A 12963-nucleotide genomic window follows, 5' to 3' on the forward strand; every position below is an offset into this window, starting at 1 on the left:
AAATTTCTAATTTTACATGTAGACTTCAAGGGCAAAGTGAGATTGGTAACATATTTGTTTTTTAGATTTAAAAGCTCCAATTTTAATTACATTTAAAATTACATATTTAAATGTATTTACATTTAAATACATTTTAATTACATTTTTAATTACATGTCCAAATTTAATTACATTTTACATGGAAAATGTATTTTAAGATAGAGACTCATAATATATGATCACTTACACTGGATGTTTTAATTTTATTATAAGAACAAAAGCTATAGAGTAGTATAGCCCTTGGAAAAGCTGCATAGTCCAAATTAAATGCCAGAAGCTCCAGTAAATGGGAGTATCTTGGGATCCACAAACACATGAAGAACACCTGCAATGTTGGTTTTCTAAGTGTTCTTTGTGTTCCAAAAGCCTTTAGATATTTGTATACACCTATAATGTCTGTGTAATGTGAATCTGAAAGCTAAAAATTACAATGTGGTAATATAAATACTAGTCAAGCTTTATTTCAAAATTCATTAGGAAACCGCTTAGTACATCCAGCTCTGTGTAATTAAAACAGGATAACTGTACAAGCAAGGAATGAAGAAAAGAAACCCACATAATAAAGAAACACTGAATTTTCTCCAATACTAATTTAATTATGAAAAGATATTAATGAAGGATATTTCAGAATAAGACACAGTTTCTTTTTAATCCAATTTTTGTACCTATACCACAGCAAAGTACTTCTGATTAAAAAATACCCTTTTCAGTGATGACAACCACAGTTACTGCTAGTTTGGAATTGCATTGCCTACTGTGTTTGAAACTTGAATTTTGCTTTTTCCTTAAAACCTCAAAAGTGCAACAAATCAACAACTGTGAGAAAAGTGACTTAGGAGCTAAGAGGAATGAGTGTAGGCATAAAGCTTAAAGAAAAAACCTTTTCTGAAGAGAAGCTCATGTAGTATTACTATATCCTACACAGCACGGTACATATTTGAAAGATTAGGTTGCATATTTTAAATACTCTAAAATTTATTAGGGATTTCAAAGCACTATGATGAAATTCTATCTGTACCGGGTTCAGAATATTATTTTACTAATAATTTCCAAAAGAAAATTGCATAATGTTTGTTTTTAAATATTCTTCAAAATAAATGTATTTATCATGCCCAATATGAGAAATGCATATAGAGAATACCTTCTGTAATCCTGAACTCCTCCAGACCCTTGGATTTATAGTGCTGCATGCTTAATAGCATGCTTAATAGCAGCATAATTAAAGTCTGTGAATGGTATTTCTTGACTAATCCATTCAGTACCAATAGCAGAGCCAAAGAGTCCTAGACATCCAATTCTACAATACACAAGGTTTGGTTATTTTATTGATATTCCTTTCCACTGAAAAATTTCATTACCCATTTCTACTATGAAGATGAACAAGAAACAGCTAATTTTCCCCCTGTTTAAGGCATATGTCAGGGCACAGCAAAGGCAGGCTGCTTGGACTGGACAGTGGAGCTGCAAGCCAAGAGCCACAGCAGGGTGGGCAGGGCAAAGCTCTCTCCGACAAGGACACAGTCCCACGGCACCTGAACAAAAAAGAGAGCAACCCAGGCCAGCTAATGTATCAATGACTGCCAGATGGGGCTGTAATAACAGGGCAGATCTGAGGTCAAGCCAGAAAGATGGGTCAGCAAGGCAGGGCTGAAGAGATGATGATAACCAGACAGTGCCACATAGATCAAGGCAAGGTTATAGTAAACAAGGCAGGTGTGATTCAAGCTGCACCAAGTGTTGTCCCAGCCCAAGCAGCAAAACCTCTGGGAGAGCACGGTATGAACTCTGGCCCTTGACATAATACTACATTTCAATTGCTCATTGAACTTTCCCCTGCCTCATTTTTCCATCCCTGATGGTGGCTTTGCAGACACCTAAAGAGATGATGCCAAAACTGCTACAAAAAGAAGGCTAAAACAACAGAAATAACAGTGATGGCCAATATCAATTGTTTCACTGACCTAACAACCTTTGGAATAACTTGGAACACCAGTCTGGGAACTACTCTTTGCCTTGCTATTCTCATAGAAAATCACACACTGAAATTTCACACTCTGAGTCCCCTCACTGAATTACTGTTGGGTTTGATGTATCCACTGTATCTACAGCAATGATAGTACAAAAAATGCCCATTTGAAAAGTGTTATTTGAAGTGCATGTGGCTTCTGAATTCTAAGTATGAATGACTTGCACAAGGATGAAATATGTGCATCTTCTTCAGAGTGGAAGGTCTTGGTGAAAGATAAAAGTCCATTGCAAGTTAGAACTCCAGAGAGTATCTGGAAATCTCCTGGAAATTGGAACATGGTGCTTCAAGGTATAATGAAGAACACTTCGACCCTTCTAACCTTATTTATTGCCTTGTCTAAACTAAAAGTATTTCCTATTAAGGTTTTCACATATTCCATTCATATAATTGTGAGTTATTTAAAAGAAAAAGATACTAATTCTGACAGGGAAGGACTGCTACAATCAGAATTTGTTTGACAGAATCAATGTTCCACCTAAGTTTTACAAGTGATTTGACTGTGGAAATGAATGTTGAAGTCTCCTGTATTGATTTGACATAAAATTGAAAACAGTTTCTCCATTGGAGCCTTTATGAATGACAGATGCAGAAGGAATACTGATTCTCTCTGCTTTCTCTACTGAACAAGCCAACTCTGGGAATGGTTAGTGGGCCACTAAGATACATGACCTCCTGAACTCAGCAACAAAAAAAAATTTGGTTTTTTGATGATTAAATAAGTGTGCTTGAAGTGTCAGGCCCATAATGTCCAATTAAATGGACCTGCTCATATTTCTCTTTTGAGATTAATTCCTCCATTAAAGGTTTTCTATGTAAGACACCAATAAAGCTGCAGCACATAAGCAAAAAAAGGGAGAAATTTTTTAAAAAAAAGGAAGAAGGAAAAGGAGGGGAAGGGGAAAGCCCCATCTACTAATAACACTGATGACAAGAGATTTAACTCTGGTATAGTAGCACACAAAAAGTACCCATTTATTCTTATGTATTGCTTCTGATCCATTATATATTTATAAGTCCTGAGCCAGATGGTAAGAAATTTTGGCAGCTGTCAGATGCTTCTTTTCCTATGCAACACAATGAATTTGTTGTCCAAGTAGTGAAAAAAGCGTGATATTTTTCCAGCCTTACCTTCTTTATTTATACAGCAAGCAAACAATCAACTAGGAAATAAATCTTTGAACATAATCTCGAGGAATTTTAACTAATATTAATGAGCAATAGGACTTCGTTTTCCATAGACACACAAACACAAAAAAACCAAAAAAAAAACCAGCTTTGCATTTAGCTTCTTGAAGGTAAGTTCTGATATAAGAATATTTACTACCAAAAAGTAACAATGTTCAAATCAATTAATCTTTATTCAAGGTAAAATTAGGCACACAGGAGGAGTGCTTATCCACACATAAGTGATAGGAGCACTAAATATTTGTCATGATTTTTCAAAGACACCAAAGTTAGCGCCACTATAAGATGTAGCATTTATAAGCCTATTGTATAGGTTTATTGCGAATAATTTTATAAAAACACAATAATGGAGTCTATGATTTAGAAATAATATTTTTAGAAGTGTTTCATTGTGTATCAAACTACACAATAATGTTTGCATTTAAAATTAGAAAAGAACTCCTGGAAATCTTTTTTTTTTCAGCATTACTTGACATCACAGAGAAGTGCTACTCCACGCAGTACCCAGTGCTCTGGAGGCTGGCGGGTTTTAAGATCCATAGCAGCAATGTAATTAAGGTCTGTTCGACTGCTCTTTTTGTAGACTGGACATGAATACAGACGTGGATCCTTTGCAGCTGAAAAGACAGAAGAGACATAAAGAGCAATTAAACTAAGTTGAAAAAATGGAGCCCTAAGGGATTGATCATAAGGCAAATGGAAAATTGAATCCAAGTTCAATAGTACTCTGCTTTCTATTTGCTATTGCCAGCTGAAAGACATACATGGTATGAAATCTTTGGGTTTAACATGAGCACCTAGGAACTGATGCAAACCAATATATGTAAATGGACACTAGAGTAATTAGTGTTCTTATTGGTTCAATCTGCCCACCAAACATTACTTCTTATCAATGCATTATGCCAAAATAAAATTTCCCTACTTTTGACCTGGTAACTTACAAACTTAGTCTGAAATATATTTCATATTTGAGAGTACCAGTCATCAACTACTTCACTGCAGAATTAGAACAGTAGTCAAGTCATTCTCAGTACTTCAGTATTCATTATTTAGTATCTTGGCAGCTGATCATGCCTTTTATAAAACATTAGCTATGCAAAATAGCATGTTAGCAAGATATGCTTTTAGGGATGTAATGCTTTTCAACAAAGTTTTCCAATTATATGTTCTTCGGTGGATTATTCTGTTCTGTTTTATATCCCTATTCAACAGCATGTCCTATTCTATATGCAAAAACTCATTACATTAAGACAAATTACATAATTTCCCAGCACTGTCCTTAAGCCTCATAAGTTTTCTTTCCATTCCTTTACCGCCTCAAAGACAAAACATCTCCCACGACCTCACTCCACCTCTTGTTTGCTTCCATGAGCTCAAAAGCAGACTTGTCTGGGAAGAAAAGTTTTTATAAATATACACATTATATATGTGTGTATACATATATATTTATATATATATAAACATATTATCTATAAACACAATATATACCTGCATATGTATATATGTATATGTGCGTGTGTGTAAATAATCCATGAGTATCTTGCATGTTGTAGATACACACATACATATATTTTATATATATATATACAAAAATTACATTCAGTTTTGGTATGAGTGAAAGATTATTTAGATTTTTGTTATGGAGGCTACACAGATCATGTATAAGAAAAATGGCATTTTAGGTCTGAGACACATATTGTCAAAATGTACATACAGCTTACCTGTTATAAAGTTCTTAACACCATTAAGACCACATGTAGAGAGACCTATCTAAATCTTAGGAAAAGTGCCTACTATCAATTATGAAGCAAACCTGAAACACATTTTCAATGGAAGTCTAGGAAGTCTTCCACCTCGAAAGAGATTTGCTATGTATACAATGATTAGTAACAGCCTCACGAAATCCCTGCAAGCCCAAAAGATTCCAATGCAGTTAAATGAAATATTACTTTGAATTCAATGGAAATAACATCCTTTATAATACTGTTACTTACTGTTATTCTCTGCATATATCCTTATAACTGGCATCAGCTCGAAGAGCACCTTGGGCTTAGATTCTGTCAGTCTCATGTTTCTTCTGTCCCAACCAGCTCCTTCTAAATACAGCCCATACACGTAGACACCTTCTGAAGGAGGGCTTGTGATATCATCCTTCATCCATTTAGTGACTTCATTGCACAGTACCACACTGTCAAGAGCCCATCCTTTGTTAGCTCTCGTTATTTCCTGCCCAAACCAGACAAAAGTTAGGTGGTTAAATTTTCACATGACCTCAGAACCCTTTTCCCAGCAGTTATTAGAAATAAATTTTTATAGTCATAAAATATCATCTTCAGTATGAAAAAAAACACCAATCCTTTACAGTATCCATGTTCACAGAAGTCTGACTTTTCTCTAAGGGAATGATGGCATCGCACTGCAAGAAAACTTTCAGTACTTTTGCCACTATATTTTATTTTGATTTCTTTCTATATATAAAGTATCTAAAAACCATACCAAGTAACACAACCACTGAATGCCAATGGTAGCCAGCTCTTGTGAACACAAAAATTTCAAATATTTGATGAGATGAGAAAACATTACCTGCATGTGGTAAGTGAAACATATTTTCTGGGGTTACCTTCCTTTTCCTGCACCTCTACTCTTCAGTAACTGTATTCTTAATGAGTAAAAACCCACTCAGTCATAAAGCTATGTAAAGAGACTGCAAAAAAACCTGTTAGTTGATGCACTAGACAACACTCAACTCTCAGTTGCCCAGTTCTTCACTATGCCATGCCAATAAGTTGTGGCAAACCCGTTTTATCCTGGTCCTCCAATGGCTTCAAAAATCTTTCTTTGAAATAATTGGAATGAATGCTTGCCCTGTACTGCAGTTACATGGATGATCTAAAAGAACTCAAGATTTATAGCTCAGTGATCATTGTGGATCTTTCTCACATCAAAGCTCAGAAACTCACTTTGGCATTTACTTGGCCTATTAGGTTGTTACATATCCACAGTTCCTTTTTACGGAACCAGAAAATTCTGTAGTTTCCAACTGTTTTGGGTCCTGCTAGTAAACCTTTTCCATGAGCTTGGATGCAAAAGACAGTCCCAGTTTAGGACTGTTCACGCAAAAGAAATATTTTGTTACATAATTCCAAGGCTTATATGCCTGAAATTTTAGATCACACTACCCAGACCTCAGAGTAGGAGGGGATATTTTTCCTACATCAAAAATCTTCATTCTCTTCTCCAAAAGTTTGGGCTTTTATTTTCCTGAGGTCCCATTGTATTTTCACCTGAGTGTTCTTTTTTAATTTTTCACATTCTAGATGCTTACTGTCTCCAGTATGTCCCTTTATGCTGACCCACACAGGCATTTATTGTTTCCTTTTAAAGGAAAAAAGTTGCTGAACAGCCACACAATCACCAAACCAATGTACATGCATTAGCAAACACATCAGATATTATACTTCTATGCATTAATAAAAAGGAAAGTCTTTCCCACTTCCTGAAGAAATACTTAATCAGCTACTGAACAGCAGCAGTGAAATGTAAGACTAATTCTGAATAGCTTTTCAGCCCAGTCTCCAGTCAGGTAAGTACTAAACACAGAACAAAAGAGGGGGGGAAAATTCATGGGCTTAATGGCCATTCTCAGAGATATCCCAATGGAAACATGAGACTTCATATTTTTCTAGTCTACCTTAATAATGTTGTGAGGTAGCCTCTACTTATTTGGGCTTTGGTCAACACAGGACACATAATTTAACACATTAGGGGTTGTTATACTAACCAAGTATGTGTGAAGGGAGAGTAGTTCACTCAGGAAATGTTACACAGTCACATATCTTTCCATGTGTATAAACTCATCCTTCATCAGACAATACATTTTATTTTTAAAAGTATGTGAAAAAATAAGCAGAATAAGACTTCAAACACAATTTACCTGTCTCACTGCAGTTAAAAATCCTTGAGGATTAAAAAACCCTGTCATCCAGAAACAGTTGGGTCGACTTTCAAAAATCCACTTGCAAAACTGGTGGTTTCTTTCTAGAAGCTCAGTAAACCAGAAACCAAGTGTACTGGAAGGCCAAGATGCCTAAAAACAGTAAACATGTTTTAAAATAGCATACTGCTGTCAAGAAAAGCTACATCCTCCCATGGTAATAAACAATATATTATTAGCAAAGCATATTTGAAGATCATCTATCATATCTTAACTTTAACCTGATGCTTAAACTTTGCATCCCACCGAAACCTGAAGGAAATTCTTTCTCTGTTTAAATTCATGTCTACTATTCCATTTACACGTTTAATGCTCTCTGTGGAATTGTCCATTTTATGACATTTTTGCAAGGTTAAACAGCTGTATAAGCTAAAAAGAAAAATTGCATACATGTCTTTATAATTGCAAGGTCAATATATCAAGACAACATGATTTCTGTAAGACTGTTCTGCATTTTTATTCTTCTGAATAAAACCTAAGGAAAGCTGAACTTGGACTATGGAGAGATATAGCTGTGTTGTGAAGCATCTGTTTACATCTAGGTTTTCTACCATGAAAACACTTTGTCAGTACAAACAAACAAAACAAGCAAACACCAACAAAAAAAAAAAAAAAAAAAACACTTTTTTCTTTAAAAAAAAATTCTTTCCATCAGTTGCTGTTAACAGATCTAATTATCCCTGAAAACAATTTCTCTTCCATAGGGAGAGGCTGAGAGCTGGGATTGTTTAGCTTGGAGAAGAGAAGGCTTAAAGGAGGCTTAAATATGTTTATATCTCATGTGGAGGAGAAAAGACGGAGCCTGCTCCTTTTCAGTAGTTGGAGAAAAAGCAATGGGAACAAGATGAAATGTCAGAAATTCTGTTTCAACTTAAGGAGTTTTCTGTTTGTTTGGCTGATGGTTGATTGATTGGTTGGGTTTTACTGTGAAGGTGATCAAACAGTAGAATGGGTTGCACCTCTCTGATTCTGGAGGCTCCTGGGAAACCTGATTTAACTGAGCCTGCTTTAGAAAGTGGGATTAAACTACACTGTCTCCTCAGGTCCTTTCCAGCATCTACTATTCTGTAATTATGTGGCAATTGCTCCAAGTCAAAGTGCACTGATTTTGACCAAGATGAACAGGCCACCTCTACTTAACCCAGAAAAGGATGTCCAATAATTATATATGTCCAATGAATAACACCATCTTAGTCATTAATGTGGGTGCTAATTTTAAAAATCCATCATCACATTTAAAATTTCTCTCCTCTCTCTGGGTTTTCATACTGACAATATGTAAAAATGGCACATAGCTGCATCCTTCACATTCATTTCAATTTTCATAAATGAAAGAAGGTTTGTTTTGAGTATGTTTAATTTAGCACAAAATCTATTCCAGCAGTTGCACAGCTCTGGTTAACACTTCTGAAACACAGTTTGAAAAAAATGTTTACTCAAAGTCTGGCAGTTTTATCTAGTCTTCAGAAATAGCTTTTTTATTTCTTTCCAGAACAAGTGATGTACATCTACCTTTTTCCAGCTAGCAGGAATCCTTCCATCATACATGCAGTCTAAAGCATCCCTCAGATTTTCACTCATAACTATTGTCCCATCAATGGCAAGTTTTAGATCAGTCAGAGTGCTTCTCACTAAAGAAATAACTCTCTGCATTTGTTCAATCTCCTGTCGCAAAAATATGTGCATAGGTTGAAAAGGTCCCATGTTCTTTAGTTTTTCTTTTACCTGTTGGTAGAAAACCAAAGATCCTTCAATAGAAGTGAAAAAAACAAAATTGGATTTATGTCAATGTTAGGCCCCAATGTAATCTTTGAGACATAATTTATTTATGAGTTTAAATGGTCAGTTTGGCGCCTCCCTTGAATTATCTGTGAGACAGAAACACAGGATTTGTTCCAAGAGAAATCTGTGATGTTAAGACTGGTTATGTTTTCAGTCCAAGTCATGATTTAGTCTTTGAGCTAATGCCACTTAAAGAGCTTGTAGGCTGTTTACCTTAGTTCAAAGAATTCAGCTTTAGTTCCAACAAGCAGTTGTGAGGTTCTTTTTGAACAAACCAATCAAGAGTATTTGCCCCAGCTACTTTGCTTCAACATAGCAGCAATGCCTGGGAACTACCACAATACCAGGCAGTCTTGTATTCTAACCAAACTCACTGATACATTTTTAATCAAAAGTGTTAAATTAACAAACAAACAGCTGCATGAACATAACTAGAAATTTTATAGTGTCAACAACCTCAGTTATAAGCTAATGATCCTACCTCCCCCATTGTGCAAATGACAACTTAAGCATTAACAGGTTTAATATTTCTGAAAAAGTTCTTACAAAAGCACTTCAGCACACGTGTAATCACCTCATTATAAACATTAATAGCTTGGCCAAACTTCTTTAAAATACAAAATATTGCCTGCATGAATTGATTCAAACATGCTTTTAGAAAAGTTTCTGGGGTTTTGGGCTTGTTGGTTTGGTTTTTTTAAATCCGTAAAAGGCAAGATGGAGCAAATGTTTTTGCCAGAATTTCATTAACTCACTTCAAATGGTACATAATCAGCAGGAAGTTTTTCCAGCATATCATCAGCCAGTCTGGCTACAACTGCCTCTCGAGTTTCACCTCCTCCACCAGAGCTATCTTTAGGCTGAATACTGAGGATGGTGTCCAATACATCTCTGGAAATTTTACTTTGGTAGGTGATATCCGCATTGGGGTGCAAACCAAACACCTCTGGTGTGTCATAAGCAGGAAGGTTCTACATAGTAAAATATAAGAAGAGTACAACTGGAGATTTAGAAGCAAATCATTTAAAAATAAATCCCCCCCAAAAAATCCCAAAAAAAAAACAAAAAAAAAACATAAAACTCAACACATAAAACCAAATAAAAAACAGGAAAAAATAACCTTGATTACTGTTAAGTAACAAGCTAGATTTCTTCAAATAGTCTTATGCCAAATAATTTGCTGCGGTCTATTTGTCATACCCCAGTCCAAATCACACCAAACAAATTGTGTTTTAACAATGATATGCTATTTTAATAAAAAAATTTTTACTCCATATATCTAGACCTTTCATTTCAAAGAGGTTGTACCCAATGTCTGGACTCCATTCTTTGCCCTCTTGAATAAATTTGTGTCTTTAGGTACATCCCACAAGCAAAACGCATGAAAAAGAAAATGCATATTACTGTCATGAAGATGATAACATTGATAACAATAATTAGCTGTCATTAATAGATGTGCAAACTGCTAGAAATCAGTTCAAAAATCTGTGAATGAAAGACAAAATACAGGTACTCAGAAAAAAGAGAAAAATTATAGGGAATTAGGAACTTATGAGAAACAAGTGATTAGCTTTCATTTACCAACCTGTATGTATTGAAGGTATTGATCCACCATAGTACATTTGGGTATGCCATATCCTTTGTAGAAGCTGAATTCCTGACTGAATGTGTTTTCACTGAACCAAATCTTTACAAATGTGTTCATGAGTCTTTTGTCAAAGTCATCTGTCACACGACCACCATACTGGATCTCACCTATCATGTAACAAACAGTACTCCAAGAGATCCCCTAAAACCAAGCAGAAAGCACTGACTTCAGCCAATCCCCTTCTTATTTACTTAGATCTGCCTTAGAAAAAACAGCTGATGTACCATGTCTGTCCCACTTGAAAGAAAGTTACTTTCCTATAATTCTTTTTCATTATAGTCTTGCATTCCCAGAACACCTGCAAGGATTTCTCAAAATAGAATTCACCAACAAATTCAAGAGCATCTTGAAGATAGCAAGAAGGTTACATATATATTTGAATTCTCCTTTCGCTTAAAATGCCAAATGCAACTTGCTCTGCCACAGACCTCTCTGTATGACAACTGATCATATGAAAGTGAGAAACATAGGAGACATTCTTGTATAATCATTTAAAACAACTTTTGATTTCTTCATGCTGCAAAGTTAGGGGGGGGGGGGGCAAAGCTTATTTTTACTCAAAATAGATTTAAACAAAAGAGAATTTGAAATATCCCTTTTTAAGCAATTGACTTAATTAGAATTGAAAAGAAGGTCTATACCGCTAAGGTTTATATTTCTGAGATGGATGGAAAAGTGGTTTTTTTTAAATGTTGAGGTTAATACAGAAATTAAACATGCACTGGATTACAAGTCTAAGTCTGCTGCTGTAGAGACAGATGTACTTGAAATATTGAATATTTGTGGTAAAACAATAAGTTAAAATCACTCTTGTCATTCAGTTATTAGGAAGCATTTACATACATTCCACTACTAGAAAGATCCATCATCTTAATCCACCTTTCTCACAAAATCATTAATTACCTTCTTGGTATCCATGCGATTCAAGTGGTTTTGAACGAACTGCACCGTAGCATTGAAATCAGCTTGATTAAACTCATAGGGAGTATTCCAACCCAGAGAGCCAAACTTGCGTCTTTCCTGAACGGTGGAGTGCAGAAAGGCTACAGCATACAACAGTGGTTTCCATTGCACCATTTTACTGGCATCTAATAAATCCTGGCTGACACCTATTGATTGCAAATGGGCTTTATGAGAATCACTGTAATTGTCTTTTTCAAAATTACTTCAAACCAGGGCTAAAATATCACTCTAGAGGTATTCACTTGGCTCTCTGCCTTTCCCAAGGGTAAATTATTGTCCCACAAAGTGTTCTGTGCTGGAGACAGTTTAAAGCATGTTATTATATTGTTCAAATTAAAAGAGTAAACTTCAGGGGGAAAAAAGCACAATTTACTAATAGTAGAATTCACATCAAGTTGCTTTCTGCACAGAATCCTTCATGTAGCGTAATGAGCAATTGATAGCCAACCATATCATTTTTCTGCCAAAAGACAGAATATTAAAAATTCAAACACTTTGAACTGACATACTAGAAGCCAACCTGAGAAAAGGCATTCCCTGTTTTGTTATCCAATTAATTCTGACAAAAGAATGTCAGCAAATCATCTTCTTAATTTTCAAAACAAAAACTAAGATGTGCCCTGGCATCATTGTGAACAGTTCCTCATATTAGCTTACATGTACTACCAGTTTAACATGACTACACAATAGTATCACAGTCCAAAATTTAATTTTAAATCATTACCATTCTAGCACTCACCACTGTATGTTCTCTTTAGTCCAGCTCTGAGCCCTTGCGGTGGTTCATTGGTAAACTTAATCGACATTTGAAGAAGGGTGATGGGGAATTGTTTGTCAATGTCAGTTGTCATCCACAGTCTAAAGCTTTCATGAACAGTCTCTGTCTCTATTACAGTGTCCATTAACTCATCCAGAAAGTCAAGTCCAAGGTGGCAGTTTTGCAGAAGTGCCCAACCTCCCTAGTTTCAAACAACAGAATTTTAAAAGTTATCAAGGTTGTTCAAAAACTGAAATCACTCCTTGAAGTGAGCTAAGCTGTGGGCTGTTTCTTCTGAAGATGGTGTTAGCTTATTTGGTTTTTTCACCCGAACAAGTGGTTTCTACTTGTCTCATCTGGTCTTTTCAAATAGTCTCTACCCTTTTCATTTCAATATATTTAAAACATAACTTGTCACAACTACAGTGCTGATAGAAAATGATAAATTTTGACTAACATAAGGGAGCTCAGGAGTAGCTCCATAGAGCAACCTGCTAAACCTTGTTCCTCACAAGTGTCCCAGGCTTGGAAAATAACCAAATAAGCATACATAACTAATATACTAC

The 12963-nt window shown here is 35.4% G+C and overlaps 1 protein-coding gene across 1 annotated transcript in view; it reads right to left on the reverse strand.

The window, feature by feature from the left end:
- Positions 1-3376: 3376 nt before the first annotated feature.
- The window catches only part of DNAH5 (dynein axonemal heavy chain 5), a 113959-nt gene continuing 104372 nt past the window's right edge, over positions 3377-12963 (reverse strand). Inside the window, exons 72-79 of the mRNA XM_054285448.1 lie at positions 12380-12599; positions 11581-11786; positions 10615-10818; positions 9785-10000; positions 8760-8972; positions 7188-7340; positions 5248-5479; positions 3377-3870 (exon numbers count right to left, since the gene is read on the reverse strand). Coding sequence (XP_054141423.1) covers positions 3719-3870; positions 5248-5479; positions 7188-7340; positions 8760-8972; positions 9785-10000; positions 10615-10818; positions 11581-11786; positions 12380-12599 — 1596 coding nt within the window. The 3' untranslated portion in view covers positions 3377-3718. The remainder of the gene's footprint in view (positions 3871-5247; positions 5480-7187; positions 7341-8759; positions 8973-9784; positions 10001-10614; positions 10819-11580; positions 11787-12379; positions 12600-12963) is intronic.

The sequence above is a fragment of the Melozone crissalis genome, unplaced genomic scaffold (assembly GCF_028551555.1).
Source record: "Melozone crissalis strain CALT ecotype California unplaced genomic scaffold, PUWL_Pcris_2 ptg000042l_1, whole genome shotgun sequence".
Taxonomy (NCBI): domain Eukaryota; kingdom Metazoa; phylum Chordata; class Aves; order Passeriformes; family Passerellidae; genus Melozone; species Melozone crissalis.